The sequence below is a fragment of the Delphinapterus leucas genome, chromosome 7 (genome assembly GCF_059928025.1).
Source record: "Delphinapterus leucas isolate spDelLeu-1000000601 "Yukka" chromosome 7, BTC_Dleu_Yukka2, whole genome shotgun sequence".
In the NCBI taxonomy this organism is placed as follows: Eukaryota; Metazoa; Chordata; class Mammalia; order Artiodactyla; family Monodontidae; genus Delphinapterus; species Delphinapterus leucas.
Genome location: NC_143135.1, coordinates 4915803 through 4933483, shown reverse-complemented (window position 1 = coordinate 4933483; position 17681 = coordinate 4915803). Strand labels below are relative to the sequence as shown.

Below are 17681 nucleotides of genomic sequence, written 5' to 3'. Positions count from 1 at the left end.
GATGTTCACTACCTTTCCCTCCTTCTGACTTAAGTCTTGATAATCTGAAAAGAAGTGGATATCTAGTTTTAAAATAACACACACACTTATAAAATATGGAAACAACAGCGATGTGTAACATGGAGAATAAAATTCCCCATAGTCCACCCCCAAGAACCAGTTTTGTGTCTTTCCAGCCTTTTCCCACGTACATCTCGTAGGTGCGCACGCAAATCTGCTTTTTACCATAAAATGGAAGGCCGTCCTCCCTGCCCCACTCCCTGTTCGGCTCCCAGACGCTGACGCGCGCCCGCCCCCGTTTGCCTCTCTCCAGCACCCACCACCTTCCTGCTCTTCAGCCAGAAGTGTGCCATCAGCCGAATGATCCCTGATGACCAGCACAGCCCAGACCTCATCCTGCCGCTGCACGGGCTGAGGAACGTCAAGGCCATCGACTATGACCCGCTGGACAAGTTCATCTACTGGGTAGATGGGCGCCAGAACATCAAACGAGCCAAGGACGATGGGACCCAGGTAAGTGTGCTTTTGGGGGGGCGCGGGGGGCCCTTCCACGAGGGGCTCGCACTGGCGGCTCCCAGGCTACCGCCCCCTTTTCTTAGCAGAGGGGCACAGTTTGGGGTAAACAATGATTGGGCTCCGAATATGTCATTGCCAGGTGTAAGGCTGAGCCGTGTGAAACCCTTAGACTGTGATTCTGTGTAGAAACTGGATTTTGCAGCTGTTTCAGTAGCAGTGGTGGGCGTCAAACCCCATGGGGTTTTTTTTCCTTTCCATAGTGGTTCTGTGCAGGGATAGTTGATATTGGTTATTCTAGATTTATCTTTTATTTTAGGGGAGTTGGATAGTCAGTTCTGTTATAATGCAATGTACATGTGTCTGAAAATCACTGCACTGTACAAAATCGCCCAGTACAGACCACAGGTCTGATGGGGGAAAGGGGGCTAGGTGTGCAGCCCTCAAAAGGCCATCAGTGACAAACTGAAAAAAAGAGAGGAACCTGGCAATGCAGGGGCCCTGTCCTTCGAATGTTAAATGGTTCGGTACACAAATGCTCCAGCAGATATGGCTCTTGACGTTGAAAAGACCTGAAGCTGGCGGAGGACATGGGGGTTGGAAGGTTGCAGCTTGTGCGTTTTTGTGGAACGCTGCAAGGAGGGTTGTCTGAGATGGGACATATCGTTGTAACCCCAGCGTGGATGGCGTGGCTCCCAGTGCCCGGGGGCTGGGGGTCGCTGGAGGCACGTGTGTTTGTGGGCCCCTGCTCGGTGTGGTGCTGCTGTGTGCTCTACACTTGCCTAGGGTTTCTCCTGGGTGCAGTTGTGCAAAGTGAATGCGAAACCTGCTCTCTGCTCAAACTGTCCCTGATACATCACTGCATGGGGACGAATACGTGTTTTCCAAACGTGAGTCTAGCAGAACTGACTCCTTTTCTGTGTTAGGTGTTTGTGACCCGTGCCAGGAAGGACACTGTCACTGCAGCCTCGGGGCACACCCGGCGTATCCAGCCATGTGACAGGGAACTGTGGCCAGAATTCCAGTAGGACGTGCCCGGCTGGTCATGCCAGTTTCTAAAGACTCCTTTCACAAAAGCTACCGAACCCGATGGTCTCTTTCTCAATCGAGTGGTCAGTGTAACAGCTTATGTCGTCGTGGTGAAATCTTGATACTGTTAGAACAGCGATACAGATGCTTGTGAGTGGAGATTTTCAGAAGATTTTCGTGTCTGTAACGTAGGTGTTTCTCTTTCCTACCCTGAACCGGGTGCCAGTACTGCCTGTACGACTGGGCCTCACTTTCGACAAAATACTTCATCCACCCACGATGTAAAGTTAACAAGTCATCCTTTGACGTCTGTGTCCTTGGTTGATGGTAAAAGCCACAGCTGTGCCCGAGCAGCTGTGATTATCATCTCTGTGGGAGCAGAGGCTGGTGGAAATGGTGGGAATGGATTTCTTTCGTCCCACCCTGGGCGCAGGTGACAGTCGCTTTGAGTCCTTTGGAGAACAGGGAGTGTTAATTGGTGGACCATGGCTTCCTGCTGAGAAAGTTGCTGGGGCACAAATTACCTTAAAGTCCCATGGAGAGGCGTCCTTTTGCATTCTTGTATGGTGTCCAGCAGGAGTGGGGGAAGACTTTGAAGAAAAAGCCCTTCTAGGAACACTTAACCTGGAAAATATTCATTTCCCTTCCTGTGTCTCTTGCTAAACTCCACCCTCTGGTGGCTTTGATTATTAGGGGTGCCACCCCACCTCCAAGGATGGTATTCTTAATTATCATCTACTTGGCTGTCGTTTTTCTATTTAATTTTTGATTCTTTTACTGTGGTAAATATACGTTACATAAAATTGGCCATTTTAACCATTTTTAAGTGTACAGCTCCATGGCATTAAGTACATTGATATTGTTGTACACCCGTCACCACCATCCATCTCCAGAGGAAACTCTGTCCCCATTAAACACTAACTCTCCATCCCCCCCATCCCCCCAGTCCCTGGCGCCCACCATCCTGCCTTCTGTCTCTACTATGCATTTGACAGCACTAAGTACTTTATATAAGTAGAATCACCCAGTATTTGTCCTTTTGTGACTGGCCTATTTCACTTAGCACAATGTTCTCAAGGTTCATCCACATCATAGGAGGTATCAGAATTTTCTTCCTCTTTACGACTGAATAACACTCCATTGTCTGTATAGAAGACATTTTGCTTATCCGTCCATCCATCAGTGGACACTGGGGTTGCATCCACCTGTGAGCTGTTGCTGCAGACTTTCCCACTTGGTTAAGTACCACTTTGTACTGGTGAGGGGGCGGGGTGTGGATCGTGACATTGAATCGGATTCTGCTAAGATTTTTTGCACCGGCCTTGGTGCTGTTCCTTATGGTAAAATTGGAGTTTGGGTTTTATAAAACCGGCCAGCCGTGTAAAGTTTACCTCCTCGTTCCTGTGTGCCTGGGGTGGGACGTGGGTGGTGTGTTGTTACAGCATGCACTTCTTTCTCAGCTGGTTGTTCCGATGAGCGTGTGCCCGGCTCCCACACACCCACCCTCCGCAGGGAGCCTGACTCTGGCCAGGGCTAGCTGGAATCTTGCTTTACTCCCAGGCCGTCGGCTGCACTGGGCTGTGGTCTTTGGCCAGAGAGCTCTGTGGCTCTTGGGAAAGGAATGTGCCGGCTGGAGTCGACGCCTGGCTCCTAGGGCCCACAGCTCCTGGGGTTGTGGGTGTTGTTACCTGCAGAGATGCGAGTGACATGCTTCCAGCTGCCCAGCGGGGCTGGACCAGAGGCTGCTGTGTGTGTGTTTGGGGGCGGGTGGTTCCTCTCCAGCTGAGTCCAAGAGGCTGGGCCTGGGGAGGGGGGCTTCTTTTTGGCTGCAAGCCCCCTCTTGACCACCAGGAGACTTCTTGTTTTATTGACTGCTGAAAAGAGGTATATTAAGAGGGTCTGCAATGAGCTGTGATCAGAACATCATCTAAAGATGATTCCCTTCTCAGAGGAGGAACTTTTCATCCAAACTGTTGGTGGCAGCAGCCCAGGAGCTTGGGAAGCCCCTTTGCACCAGGTCAGGTCACCTGAGAACCCAAGGGGACCAGATCCACCAGGGAATCGGCCTCTAGCCTGTGAGGGACGTGAGGGAAGCTCTGGGCACTCTCCTTCTCCTGCATCAGTTCATGAAACAAGGTCCCCTTTAAAGGGATTCTCTGTCGGTGGCTCCGAAAGCCAGGGCTCATCCCTGAGAGGCAGTAGATGGCATGGAGTCCAGTAGCGCTCCCGGGAGAGGCTCGGGGTGGAGACCCGCAGGGAGTGTGAGGGGAAAACAGACCCCGCGAGGGGCACGTGCTGCCCCTGGGCTCCCGGTATGCACTGCGGGGCAGCCCTGCACCCTCGCCTGGCCATGAACCCTTGGCCTGTCTCCCTCAGGGAAGAGGCTGTGAGAGGTGGACCTCTGTGCTGGACACCTATTGTCCTGGCATCCTAAATTTAAAAAACAATAAGATTTGAGGGCCTTCACTCTGGAGAACAGTATGGAGTTTCCTTAAAAAACTAAAGACAGAACTACCATACGACCCAGCAATCCCACTACTGGGCATCTACCCTGAGAAAACCATAATTCAGAAGGTGTCATGTACCACAGTGTTCATTGCAGCTCTGTTTACAATAACCAGGACATGGAAGCAACCTACGTGTCCATCGACAGATGAATGGATAAAGAAGATGTGGCACATATATACAATGGAATATTACTCAGCCATAAAAAGAAACGAAATTGAGTTATTTGTAGTGAGGTGGATGGACCTGAAGTCTGTCATACAGAGTGAAGTAAGTCAGAAAGAGAAAGACAAATACCGTATGCTAATACATATATATGGAATCTAAAAAGATAAAAATAAAATGGTTATGAAGAACCTAGGGGCAGGACAGGAACAAAGATGCAGATGTAGGGAATGGACTTGAGGACAGGGGGAGGGGGAAGGGTAAGCTGGGACGAAGTGAGAGAGTGGCACTGACATTTATACACTACCAAACGTGAAATAGATAGCTAGTGGGAAGCAGCCACATAGCACAGGGAGATCAGCTCGGTGCTTTGTGACCACCTAGAGGGGTGGGATAGGGCGGGTGGGAGGGAGACGCAAGAGGGAGGGGATGTGGGGATACATGTATATGTATAGCTGATTCACTTTGTTATACAGCAGAAACTAACACACCATTATAAAGCAATTATACTCCAATAAAGATGTTAAAAAAAAATCCAAGGGAAGGAAAAAAGATAAAAAAAGATTTGAGGGCCTTAATCCAAAAGTCTGAGTCTAAGGAAACAAGAAGTGAGAAGATGTCTTGAGCCGGGGGCCTGTGATCCTGGGCTGACCGCTCAGCTGCTGGGCGGTCCCTCTGTACGTGTGGGCGCAGGCCGGCCAGCCCGGGTGGGGTGACTACCAGGCAGCCGGGTCCAGTGCCGTCACTGTTGGCGGGGCCTGGCATCGGAGCCCATGGGCGAGAGCTCTCCTGGAGGCTGTTGGAGGGATCAACTTCACTCTCAGTGGATGTGTGGGCAAGAGCTGGTTTGAAAGGAGAGGTTCCCAGACACGGTTGGGCTTTGGACATTTGCTCTGCACTCGGGCACAGGCCTCCGCCTTCCCCACCGTGACTTTAGCCGGTGCTCATTTCTTACCACCCTACAGCCCTTCGTTTTGACCTCTCCGAGCCAAAGCCAGAACCCGGACAGGCAGCCGCATGACCTCAGCGTTGACGTCTACAGCCGGACCCTGTTTTGGACGTGCGAGGCCACCGACACTATCAACGTCCACCGGCTGAACGGGGAAGCCATGGGCGTGGTGCTCCGCGGGGACCGCGACAAGCCGAGGGCCATCGTCGTCAACGCCGAGCGAGGGTGCGGGGCCGCGCGGGTGGGGTGCTGCACCCGCTGGGGTGTGCCAGGGGCCCCTCCCGTGAATGCCGGCCTCTCGGGCCGGGAGGGATCTTCCACCCCCGACCCTCCCATCTGCAGCCGGAGTGGGGCAGGGAGACACCAGCTCATTCCCAGGCATGGCAGGGAGGCAGAGACGCCCAGGGATGGCCTGGACTGAGAGCCTGTGCAGGGGTGAGGGCTTTGCTGAGAGAAACAGGCAGGATGCGAGTCATAGGTTTTGTACCATCCCATCCAACTTGAACCCTATTCAACCATCCCTTCCATAGCGCCCCATGTGGTGGCGGGTTATTCACTTGCCTAGGGGAGGTCACTACCTGACTGGGAGCTTCTTCCTTCCCTGAAGCTCCCTGATGGGCCTTCAGGTTCTCTGGTAGGTGGGAGAGAACCTGAGACACATTGACAGATGTGGAGGGTCCCAAAGGGAAGGACCAGGGCGGGGGGGGTGAGGGGGCTGAAACCACATGACATGAGATTGGGAAATAAAGCCAATCGGGGAGGGTTTGGGGGTGGAAGGCAGGAGGATGGTGACCACCTCAGGTACCCGCAGGGCTGCCGTTCAGGGCGGGAATCAGACCCATCGAGGCACTGTGTGCTGAAGCCCGGGGACCGCCAGGCAGACCTGAGTTCAAATCCCGACTCTGTCACCTACTGCCTGTGTGATCTCAGGCAGGTGACGTGACCTCCCAGGGATTCAGTTTCCTTGTGAGGACAGCGGGGAGTACCAGCCCTGCAGCCCCCGGGGTCTCAGTTACTGAAGACGGTTCTTTAGGAATCAAAGGAGGGGGCGTGTACTAGTCCCGGGGGCTGCCGCAAGTGACCACAGACTGGGGGCTTGAAACACGGAGGTCTATTCCCTCGCGGTTCCAGGGGCCAAAGTCAAGGGTGGCAGGGCCATGCTCCCACTGGAGTCTCTAGGGGAGGTTGCTTCCTGCCTCTCAGCTTCGGGGGCCCCGCGTGCTCCTGGGCTTGTGGCCACGTCCCTCCCCTCTGCCTCCGTCTTCACGTGGGCTTCTCTCTGTGTCCGTGTGGCCTCTTCTCTCTCTTGAGGCCACTTTCACTGGTTGCGGGCCCACCCTAACCGGGGCGGCCTCATCTTGATACTTAGTTACATCTGCAAAGACCTTGTTTCCAAATAAGGTCATATTCCGAGGTTCCAGGTAGACGTGAGGTCTTGGGGGACATTTTCCAGCTCCTCCAGGGCATGACCTTTCAGCTCCGGGTCCAGCCCCTAGAGGCTGGGGTCATATGACTGGTCACTTTCCGAAGCCCCGCTGGGTGCCCGCAGGGTCTGGGGCCGGTCTCTCTGGTGCTTTGCTGAGGACGTAGCGGACGCAGCGCCCTTCCTTTACCTGCTGTTCTCTCGCAGGTACCTGTACTTCACTAACATGCAGGACCGAGCAGCCAAGATAGAGCGCGCGGCCCTGGACGGCACCGAGCGCGAGGTCCTCTTCACCACGGGCCTCATCCGTCCCGTGGCCCTCGTGGTGGACAACATGCTGGGCAAGCTCTTCTGGGTGGACGCCGACCTGAAGCGCATTGAAAGCTGCGACCTGTCAGGTGCGCTCCCTGGAGCCTCCCCGAGGATCGGTCCCTCGGCAGCCACCACGTCTGACCCACCAGGACGCCCGCCGTCCTGGTCATCAGTCATGGCGTAGCAGCCGCCACGTTTGTGGGGGACCTACTGCGAGCAGGCACTGGGCTGGGGCTTTACCATGTATAGTGCCCCCGCCCCGTTCCAGGATGTGGGTCCCAAGTGATCCCCAGGTGGCAGGGGCCGACGAGGCTCAGAGAGGGTGAGTCAGCTCTGCGGGGTCCCCAGCGTCGGGTGGAAGAGGAGTCCGACCGCTCTGCCTCCAGTGCCCATGCTCTCAGCTCCTCTGCCGTGGCCGCCTTAGTCCGGGAGGCCCCTGGGCCAGAGAGGAGTGAGAATCAGTACTTAAAGGGGCTTTTCTTCAGGAAGTTGGGGTGGGCTGGGGGCAGGGGAGGCACCGTGCTTGCCGGGGGCCAGCGACTGGGGCCACGGCCCTGGCCGAAGGGCAGCCCAGGTAGAAGCAGGGCTGTCCGAGAGGTGGCCTCAGATCTGCCTAATTCCAGGGAACGTGCCCCAGCCCCCCAGCCCTGGCCAGAGCCCGGCGTCCCCCAGGCTCCCGGCAGCCCACCCTTCTCCCGAGGCAAGCGTGGGCCGAGCTCTAGGGGTCAGCCGCCACTCAGGGGGAGCGCCTCCCTCTTGCAGGGGCCAACCGCCTGACCCTGGAGGATGCCAACGTCGTGCAGCCTGTGGGCCTGACTGTGCTGGGCAGGCACCTCTACTGGATCGACCGCCAGCAGCAGACGATCGAGCGCGTGGACAAGACCACAGGGGATGCGCGGACACGCGTCCAGGGCCGTGTCGCCCACCTGACCGGCATCCACGCCGTGGAGGACATCAGCCTGGAGGAGTTCTGTACGTGGCGGGTGGGCAGCGGGCAGCAGACACTGCCGAGGGGAGGCTGGGCCTCTTCACAGAGCACAGCGGCCCCTGAACTGGCCCCCTTGGAATAAGGCAGCAGGACAGGCCAGTGTGAGAGTTGTAGGACTGAGATCCTCTGTTCTTTCTTTCTGTCGGCCAAGTCTACTCTCGGCTCCCGGAGGCCACCCTCAGGCCCTCTCCCCATCGGTAACAGACCGAACCTCTCTGACTTCCTTTTCTACCAGCTGGAACCCACTCCGCTTTCCAAGGGCTTGCGATTAGATTTAGCCCAGTTTTAGACTCGTCTCCCTTTAGATTGACTCCAAATCAACTGATCAGTAACCTTAATTACATCTGTAAATCCCCTCTGCTGAGTAAGGTAGCAAAACCACAGGCATAATAGCTCATCACATCCTCCCCAGCTGGGGAGTGGGGTAGGATATTTAGGGGGCATTTTAGGATTCTGCCTGCCACAGTCTGGCTGTGCCCAGGGGCCTGGGAGAGGGACGACGTCGGTAACTGGGACCTCTGGTTCCTCTACCCACCTCCGTAGATGGCTGTATGTGGATATGGAGGGGTGTGTGTGTGTGTGTGTGTGTGTGTGTGTGTGTGTGTGTGTGTGTGTGAAGTGTCTACCTCTCCCTCTGTCTTCTCGCTTTTCTCTCTTCATTCAGTAAATACACCTGGGCTGACAGCTGGGTGAGCAGACCCATCACTATCCTTGTCCTGTGATGCCCACGGTCTGGCCGCCTTCAAGGCCCTGGGGCCCCACCAGCCTCACCCCAGCCCACTACTATTGGCCTTCTGCCTCGGCCACACCATGTGTTGACTGTTCTGCACCCCAGGTCCCGTGCTCAGCATATTATTACATTATATGTGTTATTTCACAATAATTCTACTTTACAGCTGAGGAAAGCAGGGCTCAGAAAGGGTACTACTTCCCCCTGTCACCTAGCCAATAAACGTGATGGGGCTTGGATTTGAGGCCAGAGCCCACAGTTTAGGCACTGGGATTTTTTTTCCGTTGGGCTCCCTGCTCAGGATGGGGGCATGACCTCTGGATCAGTCACTTCTGTGCTGACTGCTGGGCGGTGGGTTCTGTCCTTGTGGGTAATCAGCGGGATCCTGGATAAGCGAAGTCACTGGGAACTAGCTTCCGGATAACCGAGGCACCCCACGCCTATGGGTTAGAAAGCCTGCGTTCACCTGGCCCCTTACACCATCCTCAGCCAAGTCCCGATTCCTGGTTGTTGCTGGCAGATGGTCAGAATGGTGAATGCTGAGGCCATAAATGTCCAGACCCACTGCCTGCTGGTGTTGGCAGAAAGCCAGGCTCATTGACCGGCAGCTCCTTGGAACCGGGCGGCTGGAAGGGCCAGGAGACGTTCAGTGAGCAGATTTGAGGTTGGAGACCGGGACGTGTCTATGAGTGCTAATGTGTGGGCTCTAGGGTGACATGGAGCGGCTCCTCGTTTTGGGTGAGGGCGGGAAGTCCTTGGGTGTTGATTTGGGACGTGGGCCATCCATCCTGCCTCCCCACAAGATCCCACAACTAAACTCTAAACCAGGGGTGGCACTCTGCAGCCCGTAGGTCTGTGTCATCCTGGCTGCCTTTGCTTTGCGGCTGGCTGACAAGGAGTCTTGGTCACCTAGATAGGTGGCCTAGCCCATGAAACCAAAATTATTTACTTTCTGATTCTTTATGGCAAAAGTTTGCTGACCCTCCTCTAAACCATGACTCTGTCATTTTAAAAACACCTAATCCTCAAGGTTGAGGAGGAGAAACTATGATTTGTCTTTGGGGGTCCGGGTGAGGAGCAGAGTGCTTTGCGCCATTTCCTCTCACCTGAGGGAGCTCAGCCACCCTCCCAGCCTCCTAACCATTGTCAAGGTGTTGGGCACATGAAATTAATTGAATTGAAATGTTCGAGTTCCCCAGGGTTCAACACCCTTATTATTTTAACTTCCATGTGTATTAGTTTCCTGCAGCTGCTATAACAAGTCACCACAAATTGGGTGACTTAAAGCAACAGAAATGTATCCTCTCACAGTTCTGGAGAAATCCAAAATCAAGGTGTCTGCAAGGCTGTGCTCCCTCTGGAGGCTGGAGGTGGGGGTGGGGAGGCGGAGGAGGGGATGGTTCTTTGCCCCTCCCACTTCCTGTGGTTGCCGGTGTTCCTTGTGGCTGCATCATTGCAGTCTCTGCCTTTGTCATCACATGACCTTCTCCCCTGCCTTCACCTCTTATGTCGTCTCTTATAAGGACATTTGTCAGTGCATTTAGGGACCACACAGACAATTCAGAATTAGACCCCATCTCAAGATCCTTAACGTGATTACGTCATTTGCAAAGACCCTTTTCCCAAATAAGGTCAGATTCACAGATTCCAGGCATTAGGACGTGGACATATCTTTTGGGGGGCCACCACTCAGCCCACTACACCATGAGAGACAGACACACAGGTGGGCAGTGTAGCATGATGGTAATGGGCACAGTGGGAGCTGGTGCAGACAGGCTGGGGTATGACGTAGGGAAAGTTCTGTAAGTGCTTTTGGCCTCCGTTTCCTCATCTGCAGAATGCAGTGTCAACAGAAACAGACTCCATAGGCTGCCCTAAGAATTAAGTGTGAGGATCTACCACACTCCTACTGGAGTGCCAGCTCTTGTGAGCTCCTGCCTGGCATTCATCCCCTCCGTCCTCTAGGCCACAGTCCTGAGGTAGGAGGTAGAACCCGACCCCCTCCCTCTTTTCTCTCCACAGCAGCCCACCCTTGTGCCCGGGACAATGGCGGCTGTTCCCACATCTGCATTGCCAAGGGTGATGGGACGCCACGGTGCTCATGCCCAGTCCACCTCGTGCTCCTGCAGAACCTGTTGACTTGTGGTGGTAGGTATGACCTCAGCACTTTCTGTTGGGACGTTGAGCAGGACCCGATTCTCTGCCTGCCAGGTTGCTGCCTGACAGTCTTTTATTACATAGTCCCTGTGGCGTCCAGTATCAAGGGTAGAAGGCGGAGCAGACTGTCTCTTTGTCCTCTTGTCTAATATATGCATTTCAGGGCTATGAATTTCCCTCTAAGCACTGGTTTTGCTGCATCCCACAAATTTTGATAAATTGCATTTTCATTTTCAGTTAGTTAAAATATTTTTAAATTATTCTCAATAATTCTTTGGCCCTTGTGTTATTTAGAAGTGTGTTGTGTAACTTCCAAATGGTTGGGAATTTTCCAGCTATCTTTCTGTTATTGATTTCTAGTTTAGTTCCATTAAATTATTGTGGAATTAATTTCCATTTCCTCATCCCTAAAACAGAAGCAGCCATCCTCCATCACAGGCTCCTCATGGGAGTAACAAAGACAGCGGAGAAAGCATGTGCACACGCGTGTGTGAGCGAGTATGTGCGCATACTCCCCCTCCTCCTCTGAGCTCCTGGGGGCCGGTGTTTACCCTGTCCCTTTTCTTCCCATGCTCACCCCCATGACCTCCACGCTGTGTCTCACACACGGCATATGCTTTGTATGATTTCTATCCTTTTAACTTCGTTCAGGTATGTTTTATGCCCCAGCGTGTGGTCTACCTTGGTGAATATTCCATGTGAGCTTGAGAAGATGTGTCATCTGATGTTGCTGGGTGGAGTGTTCTGTAAATGTTGGTTAGATCCAGTTGATGGATAGTGCTGTTCAGGTTGTCTGTATCCTTCCTGACTGTTTGTGCTGTCAGTTACTGATGGAGGTGTTGAAGTCTCCAATAGTGGGTTTGTCTAATTTTTTAGTACTGTCTTTTCTCCGCCTTCTGCCCTTGACCCTCTTCTTCCCTAAGGTTGCACAGGGAGTGGCCAAGAATGTAAGCTGCAGTGTCAGACAGACCTGGGTTCAAATCCCAGCTTTGCCACTTCCCAGCTGAGTGACCCTGGGCTGGTCACTCACCTCTCTGAGCCTCCACTTCCTTCTCTGTGAAATAGAGAAATTGAGAGCACTTACTTGATGGGGTTGTTATTAAGTAACAGAGTACTTTGCATGGTCCCTGACACATGGCACACAGGAATGCCAGGTGCTATTAGTTGTGAGAATGGCAGTAGTAATAAAAAGGAATAATTGTCATTGTCACCATGATGAAACCCAATCCCCAGGACTTCCTCTCCTCTTCCTGTAGGTCCCCCAGGTGACCTTGGATGTGCTGTTCCTGTGTTCCTCTCTTCTTCCCTCCTCCTCTGAGCTCCTGGGGGCCAGTCTTTACCCTGCCCCTTTTCTTCTCATCCTCATCCCCACGACCTCCACGCTGTGTCCCACACACGGCATATGCTCAGCTCGGGAAGCAGGACCATGGGCCTGTCCTTCTGGAGCTTTCTCCTGCCCCACCTCACACTGTGAACCCCAGAGAGCTTGGCCAAGAACAGAGGGGATATTTCATGACTGTCCCGTGGTGGGGGCCACCTTGACCCTCCTGAGCTTCCTGGTGGCTTGTTTCTGAGTTCCGGCCCCAGGGCCCAAGTGGTTGTGCAGGTCCCACAGACGTCCAGGCTGCCCTGGAGGAGACGGGGCCGGGGAGAGAGCTGCACAGATTGCTCAGCTCTCCCTGGGACCCCAGCCCTGGGCCTCCCCAGGGGAGGACGCATCCCTCTGTCACCCGCCCCCGGGCTTTGGCCCTCAGACTTGAGGATGCCAGGCCCTTCCTCACGGCCTAAGAGGCCTGTATTTACTGTGTCCCCATCTCTGTTCTTCCCTGGCCTCTTCTCTGGGGGCTCACAGGAGGATAAGGGCTGACTGAGGTTCCCAGGAGGTGCCATGGACCCTCATGCCTCGTGCACCGGCAGAGCAGCGCCACTGCCAATGCTGTGCACGCGCACATTACCGAACCAGGCACCGCGCGTGTGCACACACTCGCTCACACACGCCCGTGCGCGTGCTTTCTCCGCTGTCTTCGTTACTCCCGCGAGGAGCCTGTGATGGAGGGTGGCTGCTTCTGTTTTAGGGACGAGGAGACGGAGGCTCTGGGAGGTTGGGGGGTCCTCGGGTCGCACAGATGCTGGGGGAGCCTGGGTTCAACCCCAGGTCTGTGCAACCCCCATCCTGTCCCGTCCTCACTCTCCGGCCGCTGCTGCCAGGACTGGGGGCCCTGTGGGGAATCAGAGCCTGCCCCACGTGGACCCTCTTCTTCCTGCTGGGCTGTGGGGGGTTGGAGTCCAGGAGCGGGGCCTCAGCCACTGTCCACATGCGCCTTTCCGTGGCCAGCATCCCTGTGTTCTCTGTTGGTGGCTCAGTGTGCACACATCCGTCGTTGGCTCCTTTGTCCCCGGCTGTCCTCTGTGGCCGAGCCCAGTGGGAACAGCGGCCTTGTGTTCATTTTTGCTCACATCTCCTCCCCCATCTCACATCCCTATTCAGCCCAGTGTGGACCCCGCAGTTATGGGGGAGGCATATGGGTTCCAAATGTTGAAAGGCTTAGTACATCTTGAAATCAATACTTTTGTGAAATTGATAGCTTTTTTGTTTTTTTGACCGTGCTGCGTGGCTTGTGTACCTTAGTTCCCTGACCAGGGATTGAACCCAGGGCATGGCAGTGAAAGTGCCAAGTCCTAACCACTGGACCGCCAGGGAACTCCCAATACCTTTTTCCTTAATCAGATTTCAAGGGTATTGAGGACTGTTGCTAAACGTTAAAACAAAGTTTGGACCAGTTTCTGGGGCTCAGTTTCCTGTGATTTTCCAGACCGAGGAGTGGAGAGATGATGACGGGCCCCCTGGGAAATGGGGGCAGCCTGGGACCAAGGGGCTCCTCCTGTGTCTCTCTGCCAGTGCCCTGGCATCCATGCCCACCTGCGTCTTGGCCTCCAGGACAGTGCCACTCACTGAGTGCTACTGCGCGTCTGGCCCATTCTTAGCCTGCACTGGGGAAGTTGACCCCGAGGGGGAAGTGACTTGCCATGGCCACCTGGTACGAGGTGGCCCCAGATCTCCTGTCCTTCACCCTCCCAGCTCACCACCCTTCCACGACTCCCTCCACCGGGGAGCCTTCGAGCCCCATCCTCATCCACCCTGCTCGCCACTGTGGAATCCTCACCACCTACCTTGCCTCAGCCCACTCTTCAACAAGGTGCCCGGGTCTTCCACCGGTGCCCCCCACCCCCCGCCGCCATGCCTGTGGGCTCGCTGGCCACCCACAGAGTTCTGGCTCCGCTGCCCCAAATGTGTAACAGGTGTGGGTGCTGACCACCCACTTTCTGACCCTCCTATTTCCGGCGGGGGTGCGGTGGACACTCCCCTGTAGCCAGGCCGTGCACACGGACAGCTTCCTCACACACTGGGGGCTGGAGGTGGGACGCAGACAAGACGCAGGGCAGTGGAGACCGGGTACAGCACTTGTGAATTGAGCGTGTTCCCCGCTTTGAAACCCAGAGGTGTTTCGCCCAGTTTTTGCCCTGCTGGGCGGCCTGTGATGGTCTTTCTCTCCTCCCCAGAGCCTCCTACGTGCTCCCCGGACCAGTTTGCGTGCGCCACTGGGGAGATCGACTGCATTCCTGGGGCCTGGCGCTGCGATGGCTTCCCGGAGTGTGATGACCAGAGCGACGAGGAGGGCTGCCCGGTGTGCTCGGCCGCCCAGTTCCCGTGTGCGCGGGGCCAGTGCGTGGACCTGCGGCTGCGTTGTGATGGCGAGGCTGACTGCCAGGACCGCTCGGACGAGGCGGACTGCGATGGTGAGGCCCCGCCCCTCCCCTAGGCTCGCGCTCTCCGCCCTCCTGGAGCTTGGGCTCCATCAGGTCACGCATAAAGCCTTGGCCTGGAGCGAAACTGCCGTGGCCCCTCAGCTTGGGAGGGGAGAATGTTAGTTGCAGGCCCACTGAGAGCTGTTGCGCTCTGCCTCGCCAAGCACTTTGGCTTGAAGGCAGACTGAGGGTCTATCTTGCCTTCCCTCCTTCAGTCAAGAATTTTACAGAGACCCAAGTAAGTCCAGTAGTCAGCTGGATTTGCATGGTTTACACCCTGGTTAAGCCCTATCCCAAAAGGCAGTGCTGTCCTCCACCAAGCCGTCTGTGGGGTAACACTTACATCTGGGTGGTTTCTAGTATCCCCTTGAACCAGGAGTTACAAAGAGATTTGCTTAGTCAACCTGGGTCCACGCTGGCTGGCAGTATCTTCCTTTTAGACCGTGACAGTGAGACAAATCTCTGTGCTCCCTCTGAGGTTTTCTTACATAAAATGACCTGCTCCGTTGGTTCCTGCCACACACCGTCAGCACCACGGCCCCATGACTGCCACTGAGCTGTTAATGGGCCGTTCTAGCTGCCACCCCACAGCCACCGGTCCTCTTCTTGGATAACTCAGATGTTATCTGTCCACTGTCCCCATTCATGGTGAGCAGCCATTCTGTGGAAGGTGAAGGCCTGGGGGTCATTTCCCCAAATGTTTCTATAAAGCCGCAGTTGTTAAGTCTTTCCAGCTCACAGCCCCTTTGAATTCGATGGAGACTGTAGACCAGGGATGAGCATGCTGCGGCCTGAGGGCCAAATCCAGATCACCACCTGTTTTGGTAAATGCGGTTTTACTGGGACGCAGTCAGGCTCATTCATTTACCTGTTGTCTCTGGTCCTGCACGGAAACGGCAGAGTTGAGTAGTTAAAAAAGAGACCTGGCTCTACAGAAATGTTTGCTGAGCCCTGCCTTACATCCTTGGCCCCAGCACAGTCTTGTGTCCAAGCTCTCAGCAGGTGGCAGGAGCCCTGATTAGGGACCGTCCCCTCCCTCCTCCCGCTGTGACTGTTTCTCCTGGAGAAAGGAAGCATCAGGAGGACAGCAGGCCCTAGTGGAGGCTCTGGGCTCTGCCCTCTGTTTCAGAAGCCTCCTCTCCTGCTAGGTTACCAGCAGACCTGCCCACTTATTGCAAGGACAGGGTTTCTTGTCTCTGGTTTCCAGAGTGGGCGCCTGGGGCAGGGCGGGTGGGGAGCTTAGACGGCAAGTACTGGGGGTGGGTGATGCCTTCCTCACGGGGCCATAGCCCTTTCCAGGTCAGCAGGGAGGCAGCAGTCAGCACCCAGCCTTCCTCGTCCTCCTTGCGTGGCCCGCCTCTGCCTTTCCGGTTGTGCTGTGCTCCCCCTTCCTGACCCTCAGAGCTCTGCTGGTGCACCCCCTGTCCCCTGCCCCTCCCACTCTAGGAGCCCAGTTCCTTGTGGAGCCAGCGGCTGTCCCCTTCCTGGTAACCTGGGAGGGCCTGGGCACAGGGGCCGTGGTAGTCCTGGTGCTTTGCGGGCCTGACTCATGGTAGGAACCTGATGAATGAATACCTCCCTGGGTCGTTGCGGTCTCTTCCCTGCCAGCCCGCCCCCAGCATTGCATGGGCCTCGGAACTGGGGTCCTCGAGGGGTGGGTGAAGACTGGCTTTGCTGTGACCACGCCCCGACCCGGTCCTAGAAAGGGTCCGTTTGTCTGCTCTGTATTTGGAGCCCAGACCTCTGTTGTTGGGTCTGGGGGGGCGGGGCAGGGAGCCCCGGTGGAGGTCATCTGCTTAGTGCTCCTGGCTGCATCATGCCCTCCAGCCTCTCTGAACGCAAGGCCCCTCCTTGCAGCCGTCTGCCTGCCCAACCAGTTCCGGTGCGCCAGCGGCCAGTGCGTCCTTATCAAGCAGCAGTGCGATTCCTTTCCTGACTGCGTCGATGGCTCCGACGAGCTCATGTGTGGTGAGCTGGCTTCCCCGAGGGCGGGGTTGGAGGGTCGCCCTATGCTGGGGTTCTGTCCCAGGACCGTCGGGTCTAGAGGGAGGAAGTGGCGGGGACTGAGGAGGCTGGGAGGTCAGGAGTATTTGGCCTCGGTAGGGAGTCAGGGAAGCCTTCCTGGAGGTGGAGGCGGCTGTGAGGAGGGGGAGGGGGAAACTGAGCCAAGGGGCATTTCAGCTGGGACAGAGGCACAGAGAAGGCATAGATGTGCCAGGCCAGACCTGAGTGTAAGGTGGCATGCTTCTGCCCAGAGCCCTCAGCAACATCTGTCAACAAGATCACCCTGACAGAGTAGTGGGTGAGTCCATTCCCTGGCAGCCTGCTGTCTGGCTGAGGAGGAGTGGTGTGTGCCCATGCACACACGTACACGCACACACACACACACACGCTGCATGCCCCTTGAGTGACGTAGCTTGTACGGCCAGGGATGTAGGGGCTAGAGAATGTGAAACCAGGGCAGTCAGAGAAGGCTTCCTGGAGGCGTTGGCTCTTGAAAGGCTGTCTGGTTCAGACAGGAAGGGAGCTGGATTCCCAGACAGGAAGTGGGAATGTGTCTGTGTGTCTCGGGATATGGCCACTTCGTTCACTGCAGAGGGACCGGGGCTGAGAGCTCTGCCTGCAGGATAGAGGCGTCTTGTGAATGGGGAAGAAGGAGGCATCCCCAAGGGACTCACTGAGCGCTTTTGTGCCTTCACATCAACCCGGGTCAGGCCCCTCAGCTACCATCTCAGGAGCGTGGTCTGGGGGCCAGAGGGTAGCAGTGGGAGCCCCGGGGGGTCTGAGCCCCGCGCCTCTGCTGGACAAGTGTCCAGTGTGACGGTGTCTGTCTTCAGGCTCCCATGTGATCGTGGCCCCAGCCGTTGGGGGTGATGTTTATCCATAGTCAGCCCTCGTCGCCGGAACCAGCAGCTTTCCTCCCTTTCCTTCGGGCTTTGGCCGGAGGGGACGTTGTCGACTGCTCTCAGAAACGTGCCACCCTGATGGGAAAGTGAATGTCCTTTTGTCAGAGTTGAGTCTGGAGCCCAGACATGCCCTCCATGCCTCAGGTGGCTTTGATCGTGGGGCGAGCCCCAGGAGTGCCCCTGCCCGGGAGCCCTGG

General features: G+C 55.7%; 1 protein-coding gene across 2 annotated transcripts in view; it reads left to right on the top strand.

Annotated features, from left to right (window-relative positions):
* The window catches only part of LRP5 (LDL receptor related protein 5), a 108585-nt gene that overhangs the window by 81365 nt on the left and 9539 nt on the right, over positions 1-17681 (top strand). Inside the window, exons 13-19 of one of the 2 annotated variants that reach the window (XM_022591195.3) lie at positions 314-513; positions 5178-5386; positions 6792-6982; positions 7659-7868; positions 10637-10762; positions 14333-14569; positions 16436-16546. In XM_022591195.3, coding sequence (XP_022446903.1) covers positions 314-513; positions 5178-5386; positions 6792-6982; positions 7659-7868; positions 10637-10762; positions 14333-14569; positions 16436-16546 — 1284 coding nt within the window. Of the gene's footprint in view, positions 1-313; positions 514-5177; positions 5387-6791; positions 6983-7658; positions 7869-10636; positions 10763-14332; positions 14570-16405; positions 16547-17681 lie in introns of both variants that reach the window. The other variant, XM_022591194.3, reaches the window with a different exon arrangement.